Genomic DNA, 25,425 nt, shown 5'->3' with positions numbered 1-25,425 from the left:
GGAGTTTACCTGGAGTTTACCTGGAGAGAGTTCCGGGGGTCAACGCCCCCGCGGCCCGGTCTGAGACCAGGCCTCCTGGTGGATCAGAGCCTGATCAACCAGGCTGTTGCTGCTGGCTGCACGCAAACCAACATACGAGCCACAGCCCGGCTGATCCGGAACTGACTTTAGGTGCTTGTCCAGTGCCAGCTTGAAGACTGCCAGGGGTCTGTTGGTAATCCCCCTTATGTGTGCTGGGAGGCAGTTGAACAGTCTCGGGCCCCTGACACTTATTGTATGGTCTCTTAACGGAACCGACCTCCGCATGACTGGAACCGACCTCCGCATGAATCAGATACATGATCTATGTCAAGTAAGGCAACAGCGGCACTTCTCCGCTCCATGGAATATTACCCCATTCCAAACTACCATTCCTCCATTTCCCCCCAAACTACTTCTTAAATCACAACCAAAACTTCGCCTTGAAGCCAAACATGAGGCCTTAAGCTGTATTGATAACTTAGTCACACAGCACACACTCTCGCAAATTATTTACGTTGATGGTTCTGTTCACCAATCCACTGGTGCAGCTGGTAGTGCTGCTGTTGTCGTACAGAGTGATGGCTCTCTTAAAGAAATTGGAGCACGCATCAATAATTGGGCCTCTACCCTTCAGACAGAACTGTTTGCCATACTCCTTGCACTGAAATGCATCTATGTATCAAAGATTGACAGTTTAATTGTAACTGATTCTCTGTCATCCATAAATGCTCTCAACTCATTAAGCATAAATTGTGGCACGCTTGTGTCAGAAGCCAGACACAGGTATGGTAGGATTGTGGACAGTGGAGTCAGAGTGCACATGCTGTGGATTCCATCTCACATTGGTCTTCAGATGCATGATAGAACTGATAAATTGACTAAGCTGTATGCTTTCAAAGAGGGAGTAGATTACAATCTTGGCTTGTCAGGTAGTAGTTTGAGAACAATAATACGAAAAGAACTTCAGCTGAATTTTATGGACTTAAGGCTCAGGGAGATTGACACCAGTGAGTCCATCTATCATCATTCTATCATGCAGGAGGAGCCACATGTCTATGGTGCATCCAACAAAATAAGCAGACTCTTGGATGTCACTACCGCCCGGCTCCGGCTGGGTTACAAGTATCTTTGGCAGGTTAAATCACCACCACCAGATGTAGACCAAACGAAATGTAAACTTTGCCAGATGGATTATTGTCACACCTTGCGTCATTATGTACTGGAGTGTGATAAAATTAATGAATTTAGAAACAACTCACTCAGAAGTGTTCAAGAAATGGCTAAGTATTTTATCCACAGTGGTATATTACAGACCATTCTGGAGAAATACCCTGACTTTGCTAGCTGTAAATAAAGCATTACCACATATGTGCATGTGTGTGTGTGTGTGTGTGTACTCACCTATTTGTACTCACCTATTTGTGGTTGCAGGGGTCGAGTCCTAGCTCCTGGCCCCGCCTCTTCACCGGTTGCTACTAGGCCCTCTCTCTCCCCGCTCCATGAGCTTTATCAAACCTCGTCTTAAAACTGTGTATGGTTCCTGCCTCCACTACGTCATTTTCTAGGCTATTCCACTGCCTTACAACTCTATGACTGAAGAAATACTTCCTACTATCTCTCTGACTCATTTGTGTCTTCAACTTCCAATTGTGGCCTCTTGTTTCTGTGTCCCCTCCCTGGAACATCCTGTCCTTGTCCACCTTGTCTATTCCACGCAGTATTTTATATGTCGTTATCATGTCTCCCCTGACCCTCCTGTCCTCCAGTGTGGTCAGGCCGATTTCCCTTAATCTTTCTTCATAGGACATTCCCCTTAGCTCTGGAACTAACCTTGTTGCAAACCTTTGTACTTTCTCTAGTTTCTTGACGTGCTTTATCAAGTGCGGGTTCCAAACAGGTGCTGCATACTCCAGTATGGGCCTGACATACACGGTGTACAGTGTCTTGAATGATTCCTTACTAAGGTATCGGAATGCTGTTCTCAGGTTTGCCAGGCGCCCATATGCTGCAGCAGTTATCTGATTGATGTGTGCTTCCGGAGACATGCTCGGTGTTATACTCACCCCAAGATCTTTCTCCTTGAGTGAGGTTTGCAGTCTTTGGCCACCTAGCCTATACTCTGTCTGTGGTCTTCTGTGCCCTTCCCCTATCTTCATGACTTTGCATTTGGCAGGATTAAATTCGAGAAGCCATTTGCTGGACCAGGTGTCCAGTCTGTCCAGGTCTCTTTGAAGTCCTGCCTGGTCCTCATCAGATTTAATTCTCCTCATTAACTTCACATCATCTGCAAACAGGGACACTTCTGAGTCTAACCCTTCCGTCATGTCGTTCACATATACCAAAAATAGCACTGGTCCTAGGACCGACCCCTGTGGGACCCCGCTCGTCACAGGTGCCCACTGTGATACATCATTACGTACCATGACTCGTTGTTGCCTCCCTGTCAGGTATTCTCTGATCCATTGCAGTGCCCTTCCTGTTATATGCGCCTGATGCTCTAGCTTCTGCACTAATCTCTTGTGAGGAACTGTGTCAAAGGCCGCCTTGCAGTCCAAGAAGATGCAATCAACCCACCCCTCTCTCTCTTGTCTTACTTCTGTTATTTTATCATAAAACTCCAGAAGGTTTGTGACACAGGATTTGCCTTCCGTGAATCCGTGCTGGTTGGCATTTATACTCCTGTTCCGTTCCAGGTGCTCCACCACTCTCCTCCTGATAATCTTCTCCATAATTTTGCATACTATACACGTCAATGACACAGGTCTATAGTTTAGTGCCTCTGTGTGTGTGTACTTACCTATTTGTACTCACCTATTTGTGGTTGCAGGGGTCGAGTCCTAGCTCCTGGCCCCGCCTCTTCACCGGTTGCTACTAGGCCCTCTCTCTCCCCGCTCCATGAGCTTTATCAAACCTCGTCTTAAAACTGTGTATGGTTCCTGCCTCCACTACGTCATTTTCTAGGCTATTCCACTGCCTTACAACTCTATGACTGAAGAAATACTTCCTACTATCTCTCTGACTCATTTGTGTCTTCAACTTCCAATTGTGGCCTCTTGTTTCTGTGTCCCCTCCCTGGAACATCCTGTCTTTGTCCACCTTGTCTATTCCACGCAGTATTTTATATGTCGTTATCATGTCTCCCCTGACCCTCCTGTCCTCCAGTGTGGTCAGGCCGATTTCCCTTAATCTTTCTTCATAGGACATTCCCCTTAGCTCTGGAACTAACCTTGTCGCAAACCTTTGTACTTTCTCTAGTTTCTTGACGTGCTTTATCAAGTGTGGGTTCCAAACAGGTGCTGCATACTCCAGTATGGGCCTGACATACACGGTGTACAGTGTCTTGAATGATTCCTTACTAAGGTATCGGAATGCTGTTCTCAGGTTTGCCAGGCGCCCATATGCTGCAGCAGTTATCTGATTGATGTGTGCTTCCGGAGACATGCTCGGTGTTATACTCACCCCAAGATCTTTCTCCTTGAGTGAGGTTTGCAGTCTTTGGCCACCTAGCCTATACTCTGTCTGTGGTCTTGTGGTCTTGTGTGTGTGTGTGTGTGTGTGTGTGTGTGTGTGTGTGTGTGTGTGTGTGTGTGTGTGTGTGTTTGTGTGTATGTGTGTGAGTGTGTGAGTGTGTGTGTGTGTGTGTGTGTGTGTGTGTGTGTGTGTGTGTGTGTGAGTATGAGTGTGTGTGTGTGTATGAGTGTGTGTGTGTATGAGTGTGTGTGTGTGTGTATGAGTGTGTGTGCGTGTGTGTGTATGAGTTTGTGTGTGTGTGTGTGTGTGTGTGTGTGTGTGTGTTTATGTGTGTGTGTGTATGAATTTGTATGTGTGTGTGTGTGTGTGTGTGTGTGTGTGTGTGTGTGTGTGTGTGAGAGAGAGACTCAGCAATCAACATTTGCACCAATAACTCACTACAGTTGTGACCGGGTGTGGAAGTGTGAATTGCTCATTACTCTAAAATTTGTTCATGATTGCAGCCATGTATAAACGTAAGTAACCATTCTTACAGTATTCATTACCTTTGTAACTTGTGAGTTCATTACCTTTGTAACTTGTGAGTTCATTACCTTGTACCTAGTTCAGCCATCAAAACTTTGGAGCCCGGTCCCTGGACCCATTGTGTACCTCTGTAATCTGTAAATACCTTTGTAACTTGTCATGATTGTGACTAGACCTACCTGGAGTTCATTACCTTTGTAAATTGTGAGTTCATTACCTTTGTAAATTGTGAATTCATTACCTCTGTAACTTGCTCAGCTATCAAAACTTTGAGGCCCAGTCCCTGGACCAATTATGTACCTCTGTAATCTTTTGACTACCGCCCACAGGATGGGTATGGGGTGCATAATAAACATATTAAACTAACTACATGTAGTAAAATTGTGATTACAGAGTGTACCACTAGAACGCTTAGCATGGCTAGGCATTTCGGGCAGACTTAGTTTTATTCTTAATTGTAAAATATTACAAATTATGAGGTAAGTTGGTATTATGGCTAAGTGACTAAATACTAGTTTGTGAGTTTAGTAATGTGAATGCTTTTGTTTTGGCACAGTACATAGTTTCAGTATTGGAGTATCACAGGATTCATTATTTTAAGATTGAGATTAATATTTCTGTTTATGGTCAAATGAGTCAGTGAGTGTAAGTGTGAACCACCAGGTGGTATTCATGTAGTTAGTTGACGGGGTGTATCAGGGAGATAAGATGTTTTTTAATGGTAGGATCTGATCTTGCCAGTAAAATCCCACGTACCAACGCCCATGCTGGGGACTACCTAGATGGGAATTTTCCAGATTCCTTCTATCTTGTACCAACTGAGCCCACGGAAGTCACCGCGATTATAAAGTCACCCAAAAATAACTCAGGGAATCTGTCTCACGTCCCACCATTATTGTACAAGCGAGCGGCCCATGTCCTTTCACATGCTATTACATTACTTTTTAACAAGTCACTAGAAACTAGCACTTTCCCGACACTACTCAAGACAGCAAGGGCTACACCAATACATAAAGGTGGTGACCCTACAGACGTAAACAACTATAGGCCAATATCAAACTTACCATTGCTATCCAAAATCTTCGAGAAAATCGTGCACAGGAGACTATATTCATTTATAACGGCACAAAACATACTCAACCCCTGCCAATCTGGATTCAGGAAAAATAAAAGCAATAATGATGCAATTGTAAAAATGCTAGATCTGCTTTACACAGCATTGGAAAATAAGGAATATCCACTAGGAATTTTTATTGACCTAAGAAAAGCTTTTGACACAGTAGACCACGACATCCTACTCCACAAACTTGACCATTATGGTATAAGAGGCCATGCGCTTGCATATTTCAAATCTTACCTTACTAATAGGTATCAGTATGTCACCATTAAAGACAGCATCATCAACACGGCCACTTGATACTAAAGTTCCGCAGGGAAGTGTCCTTGGACCCCTGCTCTTCCTCATTTACATTAATGATCTTCCAAACGTATCCCAACACCTGAAACCCTTTCTCTTTGCTGACAACACGACTTACGTCATCTCCCACCCTAATCTTGCCACCCTCAACACCACTGTCAACGAGGAGCTGCTCAAAATTCTGACTTGGATGACAGCCAATAAACTTACACTTAACACTGACAAAACCTAGTACATTATGTTTGGTAGCAGAGCAGGTGTTGCGCAACCTAACATTAAGATCAACAACACTCTAATTGCCAGACATAATGAGGGCAAATTCCTAGGTCTATACCTCGACAACAACCTAAATTTCAGCACCCATATCCAACACAACAAAAAAGTATCCAAAACGGTGGGGCTCCTCTCCAAAATACGATATTATCTGCCGCAAACTGCCCTTCTCATTCTATATCATTCACTCATTTATCCATACCTCACCTATGCTATTTGTGCTTGGGGATCAACTGCAGCAACACACCTAAAGCCAATAATAACCCAACAAAAAGCTGCAGCAAGAATAATCACTAAATCCCATCCCTGGCAACCCCCCCCCACTCTTCATAGATCTAAACTTACTCCCTGTTCAGTACATCCACACTTACTACTGTGCAATCTACATATACAGGACCTTAAATTCCAATATTAACCTTGACCTAAAATGCTTTCTTGATAGTTGTGACAGGACCCACAGGCATAACACTAGACACAAACATCTCTATGACATCCCCCGTGTCCGACTAAACCTTTACAAAAATTCAATGCGTGTCAAAGGGCCTAAAATCTGGAACACCCTACCTGAGAACTCTAGAACTGCAGACACATTCATCACTTTCAAAACTACAGTTAGAAAACATCTTATCTCCCTGATACACCCCATCAACTAACTACATGAAAACCACCTGGTGGTTCACACTTACACTCACTCACCCATTGACTATAAACACAGAAATACGAATCTTAATCTTAAAATAATGAATCTTAACTAGTCATAAGCTTGCCTATGATACTCCAATATAGACACTAGGTATTGTGCCAAAACAAAAGCATTCACATTGCTAAACTCACAAACTATAATCTAGTCACTTAGCCTTAATACCATAATCTGTAATAATTTAAAGTTTAGAATTAATCTAAGTCTGCCCGAAATGCCTAGCCATGCTAGGTGTCCTTGTGCCCCCCTCTGTAATTAGTATTTTAAAACATGTAAACCACACAATATCCAAAATCTGTAAACCCCGCATTGTAGTCCTTATTGAGAATAAACTTGATTGATTGATCGATTGATAGGCATGAACATAGTCGCTTTGAGAGGAGGTAGAAGACATGGTCACCCCAATGGAAATAAGTCACTTTGTCTGACCTTTTTGGGTTATCCTAGGTAACTTACACATATGTTAAACTATGTATGATAATTGTACTTATGTTTATCTGTACCTAAATAATTTTACACCATGAGTGGACCCATTAGTAGCAGGCTTAAGTCAGCCCTGCTACCACACCTTACACAGTATCCAAAATCCACCAATTCTCTCAAAATATTTATAAACCTATTTTTTTTGCCTTCCTAAATATGATATAGTTAATCTGAGTGGCTATAACGGATATATAAGATGGTAGATATTTACCAGGGTGGGCGAGGGTTATGTGAGAGCATCAGAGGCGCTGATTGGTGCGTTGAGTCAGTTTAAATGTTGGTGTTGACTTGTGTTGCTGCTGCTGCTGTTGCTGCTGTTGCTGCTCTCGACTATATCATCACTCATTCATGGTAATAATACATCAGTTATTTGCAGGAAATGCAGTGTGTAATGATGACTATATGGCTAGGTTTTGTTACAAAACTTGTCAGGGTAACGTCGAGCAACACTTAAAAATGGTGTGCGGCATTAGTAAATGCCTGGTGGCTAAAGCTCCCGCTTCACACACGGAGGGCCCGGGTTCGATTCCCGGCGGGTGGAAACATTTCGACAAGTTTCCTTACACCTGTTGTCCTGTTCACCTAGCAGCAAATAGGTACCTGGGTGTTAGTCGACTGGTGTGGGTCGCATCCTGGGGGACAAGATTAAGGACCCCAATGGAAATAAGTTAGACAGTCCTCGATGACGCACTGACTTTCTTGGGTTATCCTGGGTGGCTAACCCTCCGGGGTTAAAAATCCGAACGAAATCTTATCTTATCTTATCTTAATTTCAAAATTACTGTATAAAACAATAATCTGAATGCCTATATGATGCGTAGTATTTCTGGTCATTGTTTATTTTAATCCTTCAAGCGAGGTGCCTTGATTCTCTTGATCCAAAGAACTACAGCGACCCTTCACTTCCTCGGATCAAACTTGGTTACCTCCTTACCTTCACTCTGCATTGTATCTCCCTGTTCGTTCATTGTTTCACCTTTAATAATGTTTGAAGGGAAGTTCCTTGATATCGGTAAAGGGCTTTTGATCCATAGAATTGGATCGTCCTTCCCCCTCCCTTCAACCAGGCGCTCTAAGACTCCTAGGGGTTTAGTGCTCCCCAGGAATGTAGTAATATTTACATATGGATAAATAACCATTATAAGATAAATTTTTGTTGAACCATAGAATGATAGTGTAGCATTGTCAGCACAACTCTTATAATTGCATAAAATATATAAGGTGAGAGTTAGTGGAAATTAGGAGCCCTAGTGTTAACCACATTAACTATTTCTACTGTATCATAGTTAAGTCGTAAATAATATATTACATGGACCCTAGGTAATTGTTACATATGTTACTATGTATGATAATTGTACTTGTGTACCTGTACCTGAATAAACTTACCCCTTAAAGAAAGTGTCTTTATGCTGGAGAAACACTCTTGATCTACGTATAATTACTTCCCCTTCCTTGGATCAGACTGGAGTGCCTCTCATTTCTTGGGCACTATATGAGCCCTATGGGTTTTGCTGTCTTCCTGAAGTGTGTGTGTTTGTGTGTTTGTGTTTGTGCGTGTTTGTGTTTGTGCGTGTTTGTGTTTGTGTGGGTTTGTGTGTTTGTGTTTGTGTGGGTTTGTGTGTGTTTGTGTTTGTGCGTGTTTGTGTGTGTTTGTTTGTGCGTGTTTGTGTTTGTGCGTGTTTGTGTTTGTGCGTGTTTGTGTTTGTGGGTGTGTTTGTGGGTGTGTTTGTGGGTGTGTTTGTGGGTGTGTTTGTGGGTGTGTTTGTGGGTGTGTTTGTGTGTGTGTGTGTGTGTGTGTGTGGGGTGTGTTTGTGTGTGTGTGTTTGTGTGTGTGTGTGGGGTGTGTGTGTGTGTGTGTGGGGTGTGTGTGTGTGTGTGGGGTGTGTGTGTGTGTGTGGGGGGTGTGTGTGTGTGTTTGGGGGGGGGGTGTGTGTGTGTGGGGGGTGTGTGTGTGTGTGGGGTGTGTGTGTGTGTGTGTGGGGGGTGTGTGTGTGTGGGGTGTGTGTGTGTGTGGGGTGTGTGTGTGTGGGGGGGGTGTGTGTGTGTGTGGGGTGGGTGTGTGTGTGGGGTGTGTGTGGGTGTGGGGTGTGTGTGTGTGTGGGTGTGGGGGTGTGGGGGTGTGGGTGTGGGTGTGTGTGTGTGGGTGTGGGGTGTGTGTGTGTGTGTGGGGGTGTGGGTGTGTGTGTGTTTGTGTGTGTTGGTGTTACTAGTCACACACTATATATATATATATATATATATATATATATATATATATATATATATATATATATATATATATATATTATATATATATATATATACACACACACACATGTATATACACGTTAAATCTGTGTGCCCTCAAGACTACTGTACACTCGTTACGTATGGTCATATAATGCTTATATAAAACTGTAAGGTGTTGTATACTATTCCTGTAGGTATTACCTGGAGTTTACCTGGAGAGAGTTCCGGGGGTCAACGCCCCCGCGGCCCGGTCTGTGACCAGGCCGCCTGGTGGATCAGAGCCTGATCAACCAGGCTGTTACTGCTGGCTGCACGCAAACCAACGTACGAGCCACAGCCCAGCTGATCAGGAACCGACTTTAGGTGCTTGTCCAGTGCCAGCTTGAAGACTGCCAGGGGTCTGTTGGTAATCCCCCTTATGTATGCTGGGAGGCAGTTGAACAGTCTCGGGCCCCTGACACTTATTGTATGGTCTCTTAACATGCTAGTGACACCCCTGCTTTTCATTGGGGGGATGTTGCAGCGTCTGCCAAGTCTTTTGCTTTCGTAGTGAGTGATTTTCGTGTGCAAGTTCGGTACTAGTCCCTCTAGGATTTTCCAGGTGTATATAATCATGTATCTCTCCCGCCTGCATTCCAGGGAATACAGGTTCAGGAACCTCAAGCGCTCCCAGTAATTGAGGTGTTTTATCTCCGTTATGCGCGCCGTGAAGGTTCTCTGTACATTTTCTAGGTCGGCAATTTCGCCTGCCTTGAAAGGTGCTGTTAGTGTGCAGCAATATTCCAGCCTAGATAGAACAAGTGACCTGAAGAGTGTCATCATGGGCTTGGCATCCCTGGTTTTATATATATATTTTGTGGAGTGATTTGCCTTTGAAAGAAAGGCTTTCATGCAACTGAATTATTTTTTTTACCTAACTAATATATATTTTGTTGCATATTTGCAATTTGAAGAGATTTTCTTTCCTATTTAATTTTCAGTATTTCTGATGTTTTTTTTATAAGATGCATCTGTGTAAGCTCTCGATGACAAAATTAGGTTATGATGAGGTAAACCAAAATAAGATATTTTGTATACAACCTCTCCTCACTTAACGATGTACCACTCGTTTACCAATGCCTCACTTACGATGGGCTCTGACCAGTATTCATAACTAAATAATGTATATTAGAGCTGATTTCCTCTGTTCTGATTTCAATGTTACACTACTGTATAAACATTTAAAAATATTCCAGAAATGTTATAGTGGTACCTCGGTATACATCCTTAATCCATTCCAAGACCATGGACTTGTACCAACCAGGACGTATACCAAACGAATTTTCTCATAAGAAATATGGGGAAAATGATTAACCCGTTCCCATGGGAAAAAAATCCTAATGTTATTGACAAATTATGCATTGATGGGGTTGTATAAAATAATTTAAACACTGCTTAATACGTACTAAAATATGTGATTTAACCCTTTCAGGGTCCCCAGGCCCTCTCCCAGACATGTTCTCAGGGTCGCCCAAATTTCAAAAAAAAAAAATATTTTTCTTATGAAAAGATAGAGAATCTTTTCCCGATCATAATGACACCAAAAGTATGAAGTTTGATGGAAAACTTATGGAATTATGCCCTTGCGAAGTTGGCGGTCTCGACGATGTTTACGCAGCGGCAATTTTGCCCACTTTAAGCCCTATTTTCGACCAATTCCAGTGTACTAGTCGACAAAAATCATAACTATTTCTCTAGAACTCTGTTTTGTCTATCGAATGAGTACAAGAAACCACCCATTTACCGATTTCAACTATCCAATAAAGTGGTCAAAATTTAGTAATTTTGCCAATTTCACTCAAATTTCAAAAGATGCCAATTTCCAAATAGGGTCCAGAATAAACAAGAAAGACATTCCTGGCACTAAAATAACATTTCTTCTGTTCATTAGTCACGTCCCCATGTCCCCCTTACATTCTTTTGCTTTTCACTTTGAATTTTTATTCTCACAAAAAAATAGATTTACTGTTAAGCAGACTACTGCATTAGTGTAGAAATGGTATAAATATTATCAGCGCACTTGTGAAAGAATATTAGACTCATCAGTTGGCGTGTATTGGACGCTTAGCATGATTTGTTTACTTTTGAACTTTGGTAAAAATCGAACATTTCTGCTACTTTGAGCTCAATTTCAAGGTACTTTTCATTGTAAAACCAATCAAAATCATCTCTATAAAATGAGACCAGGAAAACTAGAATACAACAATAAATACCATATGAAAATACAGTGCAAAGTCGCTGTTTTAATCCAAAAACACGGTCAAAGTTTTTTTCTCATTACGCACTGTGCTGCGGGATTTTTTTTATACTGCACACACTGACTACATAGACCCATTCTTTCATATGTAGGCCTACCAGCTTTCTCTCACTAGATTTGAGGGCGCTAGAATTTAGGCATACTAGTATGTCAAAAACCCTGGTGTGTAAGCCGTACTAGTACGTCCGAAACCCTGAAAGGGTTAAAAACTGCTTAATACTAAAATGCATTCATAAATACAAAAAAATTAGATGACATAAATGCAAATTTAACCTCGCTTTACTTTGCTAATAGCTTGTAATAATAATCACTCTTGGGCACATTAAATGTCTTATTTTACGTTAATATAGACATTTTCATTAATCCATCTACAGTGGATCCCTGACTTATAATATTAATCCATTCCTGAGAGCACATTGTAAGATGAAATTATCGTAATAATTTTCCCCATAAGAAATAATGGAAATCAATCTGTTCAAGACACCCAAAAGTATGAAAAAATTGTTTTTTACCACACTAAATATACATTTTCATACACACAAAAAGGATACATGCACAATGTATATTGTGCATGTACTAGTGTACTAAATGAAGAATAAATGACACTTACCTTTCTTGAAGATAGTGATGAGACACTGTGTCCTGGGAGTGCTTTTTCCTCCTGAGTAATGTAGGTTCTGTTTGGCATTTTCTTCCAGAACATGCCTTATCACACTGCGTATGCCACAACGATTTTTAAATCTCTCAAACCAACCTTTGCTGGCCTTAAATTCACCAATATGAGCACTAGTTCCAGGCATTTTTTCCTGTTCACCTGGGTGTTAGTTGACTGGTGTGGGTCGTATCCTGCTGCAGCAGCAGCTGATGGTGCTACAGTAGCAGCAGCAGCTGACGGTGCTACAGCAGCAGCAGCAGCTGATGGTGCTACAGCAGCAGCTGGTGGTGCTACAACAGCAGCAGCAGCAGCTGACGGTACTACAGCAGCAGCTGACGGTACTGCAGCAGCAGCTGACAGTGCTACAGCAGCAGCAGCTGACGGTGCTACAGCAGCAGCAGCTGACGGTGCTACAGCAGCAGCAGCTGACGGTGCTACAGCAGCAGCAGCTGACGGTGCTACAGCAGCAGCAGCTGACGGTGCTACAGCAGCAGCAGCTGACGGTGCTACAGCAGCAGCAGCTGACGGTGCTACAGCAGCAGCAGCTGACGGTGCTACAGCAGCAGCAGCTGACGGTGCTACAGCAGCAGCAGCTGACGGTGCTACAGCAGCAGCAGCTGACGGTGCTGCAGCAGCAGCAGCTGACGGTGCTGCAGCAGCAGCAGCTGACCGTGGTACGATAGTATTTTGATAGTATTTCTCTCCTTTTTACCACAGGGTTAGCATTAGAGGCTTTCTTTGGGCCCATGGTGGCTTATTTAGCAGTTATAAGTACTAAAAACACTGGAATAATACAAAATTTATTGAATGTATGCATGCAACCATCCGCCCTGTCTTGTAAACAATGTCACACTAGCTCAGCTGAGGCGCTAAGGCCAGACGGACCAAAGGCTGCGTTCGGGACAGATGATGTAAGAGCTTTTCAACATAGGTCAGGGTCAAATTTTTACACTGACAAGCATCGTAAGTCAGTTTTAATGTAGGTTAAGGACATCGTAAATCGGGGGTTCACTGTATATTTTCTTCAAAATTATATAAGAAAACGTGTATGACTCTGCGTTTGGCTTAGTCACTCCGCTTTTGTTTACAATTCTCGGCATGAATTATTCATTACTTCTCCCTTCATTTATGATGACATCTAAAGGTAGTTGTTAGAAACGATTAAATTTGGTGAACAAGGTATGTCGATGGTAATAATATGGTTCTGGGCTGTAGCATAGTGGTGTGGCGCACGGTGTCGTGACTCATTTTGATCCATACAAGTTCTAGCATGCGAATCATATTCCAAACATAGGTCGTATACGAAGCAAAAAATTTTCGCATCCAAACAGGATGTATACCAAGTTGGACTTATTCTAAAGTGGACGTATACTGAGGTACAACTGTAAATGGTGCAAAGGTGACATTAAAACCATATCAAAGATGGTTGACACAAACTCGCTATTATTATAGTATTCTCCTCGCTTAGCGATGAACTCTTTTGACGACGTAGTCTCAGGAACAGGACTCCGTTAAGTGAGGATAGGCTGTACTTCAGTTATTCCTTACAAGTGGCATTCATCTGTTTTCTTTTTCTTTTTTCTTTTTCTTTTTCTATTTTTTTCTTTTTTCTTCAATGAGTGTGTATCAGAGCGAGAACCAGGATTATGTACTGTTGATCTTATTGGTAATTAACTGGAAGTTTTCTGTTTCAGGGAGCATGAGATTTGAATGCTTCTGAGTTGAGAAAATGAATCGTTTAGATGATCGTCTGTCTTATCTTCATGCTTCCTATACTGAGTGAGTTGTAAAAAAAAAGTGTATGATACCCTCCATTATTTATAAATATAACCCACTTTATGTAAATTTTATTTTATATAAATGACTTACCAGAAAGAATAGAAAACTGTATGAATTTGTTGCCATTGAAAATTGTGTGAACTTAATGATAAGATTTTGACAAATTAAGCAAGGTAATACTGTATGAATACTTCTATTCCTAAAGCTCCAAAATAGATAATTAAAATGAATTATTGATCTTTTAAACTTTCTGAATCTGCATTTTTGTGTGCTATTTTCAGCTCGCGTATGACTCAAGATAGTACTTTTAATCCATGCAAGAATTTGAATGATGTGTTCCAGTCTGTATCCATTGAGGATGTTGATGGAGAGACCCTGAAGGTGTATTTGAGAGTGCGTCCAAATCTTCCACAGGAAACCTCTAAGGATGAGGTACATTGCTCCATATGTTCATGGAAGTATATTTGCCTGGCAGCCAGTTTAACCCTTTCAGGGTTCAGAGGCCAAATTTCAAAGTGTGCACCAGGGTCTAAGAATATTAAAAAAAATAATTGATACTTTTTCTTGTGAAATGGTAGAGAATCTTTTTCTAAAGGTAATAAAGCAAAACGTACAAAATTTGATGGAAAAATTGACGAAATTATGCTCTCGTGAATTTTGATGTGTCTGCGATATTTACGCATAGGCGATTTTGCCGACTTTGACTCCCATTTTAGGCCAATTACATTATTCCAGTTGACCAAATTCTTAGCTATTTCACTAGTATTACTTCTATTGATTGAGCACAAGAAATCTCCATGTCAACTGTTTCATCTACAAAATAGTGATCGGAAATTGGTAATTTGGTCAATTAACTCAAAGTTCAAAATATTTCAATTTCAAAATAGGGTCCAGAATAAACAATGCAGGCATTCCTGGCACTAAACTAACATTTCCTCTGTTCATTAGTTACATTTTCAGGCTTTACAAATTAATTCCATTTTGATTTTTTATTGACATAATTCCTCTTTAAGGGGGGCTCCTTGGCGTGGTGAAGAGGCTCTTGGTCTGAGGAATTAGACCGGTCGGTCTTCTTCCTTAGACCGAACCTAATTACCCCCCAATCCCCCCTTCCCTATCCCATCCTCTTTTCCCTTTCCTCCTCCCCCTCCCCACCCCTCCCTTTTGCCCTTCCTCTTTTTGGCCTTTGGGATTTTTCCCACAGGCGCGCTAGTTTCTAGGTAGGGGAAAGAGTACTGGGGTCCATCCCATTCCGTTAAGGTTCTTGGCGGTGGCGTAGTTTGCCGTGGAATCTGGATCGCCTGGGGATGTCCCAATCCCTCTCCGGTATCCCGGAGAGTGGCTTTGGGTGTCTTTCGGGCGACGGGTGTATCTCTGGAAGCCACCTTTCAGATTCCGGGGGTGGTGGCCGAAGGAGGTATGCTTTGTGGCGGATATCCGGCCGCCCTCTCTTTTGTCCACCGAGGTAGCTCGGCAGATGTGAGGTTGCTATCCCAGATTGCTAGTTTACTGGCATGATGGGTAGGGCATGGCACAGGTTCCATGCTGCATCTACGCTACTTGCGGTGCTGAGGTTCTCTTGGGCGCGGAGGGAGATTTCTGGCCCTTTCATTCCTCCTAGGAACTATCCCTCCCCAGTCCCCCCTTTATTTATTCTTTTTTTATTTTTATTTTATTTTATTTCTTTTTTTTTTCTTAAAAACAAAAAGAAAGAAGTAACCTAACCATGGAGAACCCAATCCATGAACCTGCTACTCCCGGGCCCCTTCTTGATACCGCACCCCGTTCTGACCCCGCCTCGTCTTTGGACCACTCTTCGGACACTCCTCATGCCTCTGTACCTCTTGCCGGTGCTGTTTCCTCACCCGCTTCAGGTACTGAGGTCTCGACTGACTCCTTTGATTTATCTGACCTCCGCTCTCCTTTGACTATGCTTCCGGCCTCTCCCTCTATGGTGCGGCAATTTTCGAATCGCCGGCCCGTTCCACGTCGAACCAACTCTGGTCCCACGCCTAAACGTGAACGACAATTACCTGCTGATGATACTTCTCCACCTTCTCGTTCTTCTCAGAAAAGATCGACACGTCCTGCACTCCTTTTCCACGCTCAGTTTCAGAATGCACAATGGACTAAATTCTTCACTTAACGACCGACTTCCTCTACCGCCTTTCTTTCCGACCACAGTATTGGCAAGGCACTCCTACGCCATGTTGGTAAAGATATTTCTTTTCATGCTCTTAAGAGCGGTATGCACATCATCATCTTTCTCTTCTTTCCCATATAGATACTGTTCCTGTCACTATTGAAAAACATCATTCCCTCAATTCTTGTAGTGGTACCGTCATTCTGCCCTATACCATAGTTCAACAAAATTTCCAGACATGTGGCAATGACATTCTTTAACAGCTGGAACTCCAAGATCTCCCAATCCTCAAGGTAGACACTTATGTTCTTCCTGCCCGCGGGCGGAGACGACACCCTAGCAATGTGGCTCGTTTAACTTTTGACAGCCGTGAACTCCCATCCTCAGTTTGTGTAGCAGGACATCGGTTACAAGTTCGAAAGGTGATCCCTACACCGCAACAGTGTAGAAATTGCTGGCGATTTGGCCATCCAGCGAAATATTGCAGATCCATAGCCGAATGCCCAGTCTGTGGTGCCGATGACCATTCTAATACGTCTTGCAATCGACCTCCTTCTTGCCTTAATTGTCATGAGGTTCACCCTTCGTACTCTCGCTGTTGCCAAGTCTACTTAAATGAGCAGGAAATCCGTTTCCTCAAAGAGGCAGAAGGTCTCCCTTATGCCATGGCAGTTTCTCATCTCCGCCTCCAAGGGAGACTACCTCGTGTTTCTTATTCCCGTGTTTCAAAACGTCCCTCCACTTCTGGGGTCCCATCTTCTGCAGCCTCCTCTGTGGTTACCTCTCCCATAGTCACTCCTGTATCTAATTCTTTTGCTGTTCTAGGCTCAGACGTCCCTACTTAAACGCCTCGGTCTGTTCTCGCTTCTTCGTGTTCTCCCTCACAAGCCTCAGTATCGATGAGATCTCGTACGACACCTCCTCCCAATCGTCCCTCTACTTCTCAGAAGTCAAAAAAAGGTCCTTTAACCCCTCCTTCCCTTCTTCCACCTCCTCATTTTACCTTCCCTGTCTCTGTACCGGGTTCTTCCCCTCTCACTGGCTCTGTTAAAAGTGTAAAGGTTCACCCTCCTCCTCGTTCTATACCTACCTCCCCTATTCCTTCCCAAGTTTCTTCCTCTTCTGCCACCTCCCAGGTTTCTGCCTCTTCTGTCCCCTTCCACGCTTCTCCAGTTCCCTCCACCCTTTCGTCCCCCCCCCCTACCTTGGTACAGTCCATTACAGTTCCAATCTTTACTCATCCTCCCCCTACCATCTCCAGTATTGTCTCCCATACGACGTCTCTGAATTCCGAAACACTTGAAGCAATCTCTGAGTATATTGCAGAGACCAAACCATCAATGGTCACTGATCCACCCTCTGTTCCTTCTCTCTCCTCTCCTCCATCTGCGCAACTCCTTTCTTCACAGCGCACCGTTCCTTCGCTGCTTGAACGTTTTCCGCTGCCTCCGCATGTGGACTTTTCTAACCCCCTAGTCCGTAGGAACCCTTGCCTGCGGATTTCAAGTATCTTTATCATTGCCAATCATGGCGTATTTACAGTGGAATATACGCGGTCTCAGGGGTAATCGGGGTGAGCTTTAGATGTTACTCTCCCAGTTTTCCCCTGTTGGTGTTTGCTTACAGGAACCAAAATTACACTATACTGTTATCTCTCCCATCTCAGGCTATAATTTATTGTAATCTTCAGATCATTTTCCTGATGTGCCCTTTAACCCTTTGACTGTTGCAGGCCCCTTTCTGAAACTGTCATTGTATGTCGATAAATTTTTGAAAAAAAAAAAAAAAAATTTTCTTATGAAATGATAGAGAATGTTTTCCTGATGGTAATGACACCAAAAGTTCGAAATTTGGTCGAAAACTCGCGGAATTACTTTCCCGTGAAGTTAGCGGTCTCGGCGACATGCGTATCGGAGATTTCACCGACTTTGAGCCCTGTTTTCAGCCAATTCCGTTGTTCCAGTTGACCAAACTCATAGCTATTTCTTTAGAACTCCATTTTATCTATCAGCTGAGTACAAGAAACCGCCCATTTACCAATTTGAACTACCCAATATAGTGGTCAGAAATTTGCAATTTGGCAAATTTCACGCAAATTAAAAAAGATGCCAATTTCAAAATAGGGTCCACAATAAACAAGGTAGACATTCTTGGCACTAAAATAACATCCTCTGTTCATTGGTCACATCTCTAGGCCCTTCTTATATTATTATTGCTTTCTATTTTGATTCTTTATTTATACAAAAAATACAAAATTTACTGTTATGCAGACTACTGCATTATTGTAAAAATGGTATAAATAATATCAGTGCACTAGTGAAAGAATATTAGACTCCCCAGTTGAGGTGTATTGGACGTGTAGTGTGATTTGTTTACTCCTGAACATTAGTAAAAATCGAACATTTCCGCTACTTGAGCTCAGTTTCAAGGTCGTTTTCATCGTCAAAGTAATGAAAATCATCTCTATTTCTGTAATGTGTTTTCCATTTTATCACCTAAGACCATGAAAATGCGAATACAACGATAAATACTATACGAAAATACACCTCAAAGTCGGCGTTTTAATCCAAAAAACAATCTTCTTTTTTTTTTCTCATTACTCACTGTGCTGCAGGATTTTTTTATGTGGTGCACACAGACCCATTCTCTCACATGTGGGCCTACCAGCTTTCTCCCGCTTGATTTGAAGCCGCTAGAATTATTGAATATATATACGTCAGAAACAGTGGCACGTAAGACGTATTTATATGGCGTAAACAGTCAAAGGGTTAATGAAAGTGCCCTTCTACGCACTGATATTCCGTACCATCAGCTATTTGTTCGTACTTCGCTGCATTACACAGCAGCCCGTATCCACTTGCATAGGTGGTATACGCTCTGTTCTTTATATCTCTCTCCTTCTCGGGCATTATCTATTCCGGATATTGCCTTTGTTTCGTCATTACCGCCACCAATTCTGTTACTTGACAATTTTAATGCCCATCATTTCCTCTGGGGGGGGGTCTTGCTGTGATTCCCGTGGCATTCAGTTAGAGGCTTTTCTTGCCACCCACCCCCTCCATGTTTTAAATACAGGTACTCTCACCCATTTTGATCCTCGGACTCTCACACTCTTGCATCAATCTCTGTCTGCTCTTCCTCCGCCGCATTAGACTTCACCTGGTCTGTTCTCCCGGATTTACATGACAGCGATCATTTCCCAATCATTCTTACTTCCCCTTCATATTCACCACCTCTTCGTATCCCTCGCTGGCAGTTTGATCAGGCAAATTGGAACCTTTACTCACAACTGTTTTTAGTGAGGTTCCTTCTTCGTCCTCCATTGATGAGCTTTTACACCTCTTCTCATCCTCCGTTTTAACAGCAGCTTCTCATTCTATACCCCAAACTTCGGGCAGGCATTCTCAGAAATGCGTGCCTTGGTCTCCTGCTTGTGCTCGTGCAGTACGTTTGAAACGCGCTGCATGGGGCAGGTACCGGTACAGTAGAACCACGGAGAGACTTCTTGATTTTAAGCAGAAGCGTGCGATCGCTAACCGTGTCATCCGTGACGCTAAACGCACTTGCTGGCGAGATTGTCTCCACCATCACCTCTGCTTCCTCTACGAGTGCAGTCTGGAAAAAAGTACGAAAACTGAGTGGTAAATATTCTCCTGACCCGGCTCCTGTTCTGCGGGTTGCCGGTGTTGATATAGTAAACCCACTAGATGTTGCCAATGAAATTGGCAATCATCTGGTCCATATTTCTCAGGGGCTCCATCTATGCCCCTCGTTTCTTTCCTCAAAGTCTGCCAGAGAGTTAGCACCCTTGGACTTTTCTTCTCTCAGAGAAGAACAGTATAATGTGACTTTTACACTTCAAGAACTGGAGGCAACACTCTCAGCTTGCTGATCATCGGCAGCTGGGCCCGACGACATTCATATTCGTATGCTACAACATTTACATCAGTCAGCCCTTGCAGTTTTATTACGCCTTTTCAATCTTACTTGGTCACAAGGAGTTTTTCCACAGCTGTGGAAATCTGCCATTGTTCTCCCTTTCTGCAAACCAGGCACTACGGGACATGAAGCCTCCCACTATCGTCCCATTGCTCTTACCAGTGAAGTTTGCAAATTGATGGAACTCCTGGTAAATAGACGTTTAGTGTGGTATTTAGAGACACACAACAGTCTCTCCACTCGTCAATATGGCTTTCGTAAGGGACGTTCTACCATAGACCCTTACTACGCTTGGATACGTATGTTCGTAATGCCTTTGCGAATAACCACTCGGTTATTGCCATATTTTTTGACCTTGAGAGGGCATATGACACAACTTGAAGGTATAATATTTTGGCCCAAGCCCACTCCTTAGGCCTCCGAGGCAATCTACCATCCTTCATTAAGAACTTTTTAACTGATAGGCATTGCCATGTTCGGGTTAATAATGTGCTCTCCCCGGACTTTATCCAAGCTGAAAGTGTCCCCCAGGGATGTGTTCTGAGCACAACACTTTTTCTCCTTGCTATTAATGATTTGGCCTCTAGTCTTCCATCAAATATTTGGTCATCACACTATGTTGATGACTTCGCTATTGCCTGTGCAGGCGCTGACTGTCACCTCATTACAGTTTCTCTCCAGCATGCGGTCGACCGTGTTTCCCATTGGGCCACCACACGTGGGTTTAAATTTTCCAGCACTAAAACCCACCAAATTACTTTCACTAGACGCTCTGTCATCTCCGATCATCCTTTGTACCTCTATGGCTCCCGTATCCCTGAACGTGATAGTCAAGTTTCTGGGCCTCCTCTTTGACCATAGGTTATCCTGGAAACCTCGCATTACCTCTCTGAAGGCAACTTGTCACAGCCGACTGAACCTTCTTAAAACCCTTGCTCATCTTTCATGGGGAGCTGATCGTCGAACCCTCCTTCGCCTACATTCCACCCTCATTTTATCGAAACTTGATTATGGTGACCAGATCTATTCAGCGGCATCTCCTGCTACTCTCTCTAGCCTTAACCCCATTCATCACCAAGGATTACGTTTATGCCTTGGTGCTTTTCGCTCTTCCCCTGTTGAGAGCCTCTATGCAGAAGCAAACGTTCCATCCTTATCCAATTGCCGTGATGCCCATTGCCTTCGCTACTATGTACGCTCTCGTGATCTTCGCAATCCTTCCATTTATAGAATGGTCACTGATATTAGTAGACATTCTTTATTTGTTCGCCGCCCCTATTTACTCCGTCCCTTCTCTCTTCACCTTCATTCGCTCTTGTCTTCTCCTCAATTACCACCTTTCTATGTTCATGTAGCATCTCACTTTTCCCTACCCCCCTGGGAAGTTCCAGCTGTTCGAGTCTGTTCTTTCTCTTTTGCTCGAAAGCCCAACTGTCTACGGTCGCTTCCCGCTCTCTTTTTCTTGACCACTTCCCCTCTTTCTCATGCCATTGCTGTGTACACAGATGGCTCTAAGTCTTCTGACGGCATAGGATTTGCAGCAGTGTTTCCGGACAGCGTCGTACGAGGGCATTTACTATCTTCGGCTAGTATTTTTACTGCTGAATTGTATGCCATCCTTGCAGCACTTATCCATATTGCATCTATGCCTGTGTCATCATTTGTGGTTGTCTCAGACTCCCTTAGTACTAAGCTTTACAGGCTATACAGAAATTTGATACACCTCACCCCTTAGTCCTCCATATCCAACTTTGGCTACGCTGCATCTTTACCAAGCATAAAGATAGTTTTTTGTTGGGTCCCTGGTCATGTTGACGTACAGGGCAATGAATAGGCAGACACTGCTGTGCGGTCAGCAGTACATGACCTACCAGTTTCATATAGAGGTATTCCATTTACGGACTATTTTGCTACAATATCTTCCCACCTTCACACCCGCTGGCAACAACGTTGGTCTACTATGCTCGGTAACAAACTTCAGTCTATTAAACCGAGTATAGGTTACTGGCCGTCTTCTTATCACCAGTGTCGCGGTTGGGAGACTACTCTCTCCCGTCTTCACATTGGCCATACTCGTCTTACTCATGGATATCTCATGGAGAGGTGGCCTGCTCCTCTGTGAGAATTGCCAGGCTCCATTATCAGTCAGCCACATTCTGTTGGACTGCCCACTTTATCAACGAGCACGCAGAATTTACCTCCGTCGTCGTCTTCGCTCCACTGCTCTCTCTTTACCTTCCATTCTCGCTGATGGACCCACCTTTCATCCAGACACTCTCATTGACTTTTTGACAACAACTGATTGACTTCACAAATTCTGATACCTTCAGCCCTTTCTACCTCGATCTCTTGCTACCCTCTACCCCCGTACTATCCCCTGCCCCTCTGTTTTCTGTAACCTACTGATCATCCCTCCTCCCTTCTGGCGCCCAATACCCTCGCTTCCTTCCCTACCCTGCAGCGCTGTATAGCCCTTGTGGCTTAGCGCTTCTTTTTTATTATAATAATATTGACATAATTAATTTTTATTCAAACAAAAAATAGAAGATTTACTGTTATGCAATACTGTAATAATTGTATAAAGAATATCACCACATTTGTGAACGTTTATTGGACCCACCAGTTGGTGTGTATTAGATGTGTGAGGTCATTTGTTTACTCTTGAACATCCGGAAAAATTTAACATTTCTGCTACTTGGAGCTCAGTTTCAACCATTTGCAGTACTAAAATCAATCAAAATCATCCCTATTTCTGTAATATATCTTCCTTTCTGTCAAATGAGACCAAGAAATCGCAAATACAACTATAAAAAACACAAAACTGCAAAGTCGCCGTTTTAATAGAAAATTACTGTTTCGTTTTTTTTCTCATTATGCACTGTGTGCTGCAGGATTTGTTTTATATGGTGCACACATACCACATAGATGTATTCTATCATATCTAGGCTCAAATTTACTGCTCACAGCTTATCAGAGAGCTGAGCTCATGGCGTAGATCTATGGTTTGGAGGACCCTCAACTCAAAGCCGTCGAACTACAGCATGGACCCTGAAAGGGTTAAAGGCTGTTTATATTAGTCAGGCAGCATCCAGTTTGATAGGTGTACTAATTTTTTTTAACTTCTCAACAAATGTTATTTAAGATAAGTTTGATTGTTTAGTTTATTGATAATTCCTGAGGAGTATTTTTGAGAGTAATTAAAGGCATTGGAACTGCAGACAATAAGTTGAAAATTGCAGAGTGACGGAAACAACCTTTAGTTTTAATAAGGAAGATTGCCATTGCCTACTGACTCCAGGAATATACTATGATCAACTTAAAAAAAAATAATGGGAAACTCGCAATGATATTAAATACGTATCAATAACTGACCCCCCCACCCCCAAGTCGGCCGTCTCCCACCAAGGCAGGGTGATCCAAAAAGAAAGAAAATCCCCAAAAAAGAATACTTTCATCATTCAACACTTTCATTTCACTCATATATAATCACTTTTTGGAGAGGTGCTCAGATACAACAGTTTAGAAGCATATATAAAGATGTATAACATATCCTTCCAAACTGTCAGTATCCCAACCCTTCCTTTAAAGTGCAGGCATTGTACTTCCCATTTCCAGTACTTAAGTCTGGCTATATAAAAATAACCGGTTTCCCTGAATCCTTTCTCTAAATATTACCCTGCTCACACTCGAGCAGCTCTTCAGGTCCCAAAACCCATTCGGCTCCATTCACTCCTAACACTCATGCATGCTTGCTGGAAGTCCAAGGCCCTTGGCCACAAAACCTCCTTTACCCCCTCCCTCCAACGTTTTCGAGGATGACCCTACCCCGCCTTCCTTCCCCTACAGATTGATATGCTCTGGTCCTTCTCTCTAAATGACCAAACCACCTCCACAACCCCTCTTCAGCCCTCTGACTAATACTTTTATTAACTCCACACATTTTCCTAATTTCCACACCGAATTTTCTGCATAATATTTACACCACACATTGCCCTTAGACAGGACATCTCCAGTGCCTCCAACCGCCTCCTTGCTGGAGCATTTACAACCCAAGCTTCACACCCATATAAGAGAGTTGGTACCATTATACTCATACATTCTCTTCTTTGCCTCCATAGATAAAATTTCTTTCGTCTCCACATATGCCTCAATGCACCATTCACCTTTATTCCTTCATCAGTTCTATGGTTAACCTCGTCCTTCATAAAGCCATCCGCTGACACGTCAACTCCCAAATATCTGAAAACATTTACCCTGCCTCGGTGGGAGACGGCCGAATTGTTGAAAAAAAAAAAAAAAAAAAAATTTACATCTTCCATACTCCTCTCCAATGTGATATCCAATTCTTCTTTATCTAAATCATTTGATACCCTCATCACCTTACTCTTATCTATGTTCACTTTCAACTTTCTACCTTTATTCACCCTCCCAGATTCACCCACTAACTTTTGCAACGTTTCTTCAGAATCTCCCATAAGCCCAGTATCATCAGCAAAAAGTAACTGTCAACTCCCATTTTGTATTTGATTCCCCATAATTTAATCCCACCCCTCTTGCCAGCACCCTAGCCATTACTTCTTTTACTACCCCATCTATAAATATATTAAACAACCATGGTGACATTACACATCCCTGTGTAAGACCTACTTTTACCAGGAAGTAATCTCCTTTTCTACACAGCCTAACTCCCTCAAGGAAGGTCCCTTGATGTTGGTGAGGGGCTCTTGATTTAGGGAATTGGATTTGTGCTCCAGTTCCCCGAATTAAGCCTGAATGCCTTCCACATCCCCCCCCCCCCAGGCGCTGTATAATCCTCTGGGTTTAGCGCTTCCCCCTTGATTATAATTATAATAATAATAATAATACACAGCCTAACCTGACCCTCACTACCCTTATAAAAACTCTTTACAGCATTTAGTAACTTACTACCTATTCCATATACTTGCAACATCTGCAACATTGCTCCCCTATCCACTCTATCATATGCCTTTTCTGAATCCATAAATGAAATAAAAACTTCCCTACCTTTATCTAAATACTGTTCACATATATGCTTTAATGTAAACACTTGATCTATACATCCCCTACCCACTCTAAAGCCTCCTTACTTCTCTGAAATCCTACTGTCTTGCCTCTAATTCTTTCAATAATAACCCTACCGTACACTTTTCCTGGTATACTCAGTAAACTTCTTCCCCTATAATTTTTACTATCTCTTTTGTCCTCATTCAATTTATATAAAGGAACTATACAAGCTCTCTGCTAATCCGTAGGTATCTTCCTCTCTCTCAAATTTATTAAACAAAAATACCAACCACTCCAACACTTTCCCCTTCCCCGTGGCAATATAAACACAAATGCAGTATAATGTGATCCTTTATTGACTACGTTTCGCCCACACAGTGGGCTTTTTCAAGTCACAAACAGAACTCTGTGGGCGAAACGTAGTCAATAAAGGATCACATTATACTGCATTTGTGTTTATATTGCCATT

At 42.7% G+C, this 25,425-nt stretch overlaps 1 protein-coding gene across 4 annotated transcripts in view; it reads left to right on the top strand.

Moving 5' to 3' along the window:
- The first annotated feature begins 7,131 nt into the window (after positions 1 to 7,131).
- The window catches only part of LOC128694842 (kinesin-like protein KIF20B), a 276,960-nt gene continuing 258,666 nt past the window's right edge, over positions 7,132 to 25,425 (top strand). For all 4 annotated transcript variants that reach the window (XM_070094293.1, XM_070094292.1, XM_053785169.2 and 1 more), the window contains exons 1-3: positions 7,132 to 7,241; positions 13,765 to 13,849; positions 14,131 to 14,281. In XM_070094293.1, coding sequence (XP_069950394.1) covers positions 13,800 to 13,849; positions 14,131 to 14,281 — 201 coding nt within the window. In that variant the 5' untranslated portion in view covers positions 7,132 to 7,241; positions 13,765 to 13,799. The remainder of the gene's footprint in view (positions 7,242 to 13,764; positions 13,850 to 14,130; positions 14,282 to 25,425) is intronic.

The sequence above is a fragment of the Cherax quadricarinatus genome, chromosome 45 (assembly GCF_038502225.1).
Source record: "Cherax quadricarinatus isolate ZL_2023a chromosome 45, ASM3850222v1, whole genome shotgun sequence".
Taxonomy (NCBI): Eukaryota; Metazoa; Arthropoda; class Malacostraca; order Decapoda; family Parastacidae; genus Cherax; species Cherax quadricarinatus.
This window is presented reverse-complemented; position numbering and strand designations above follow the sequence as displayed.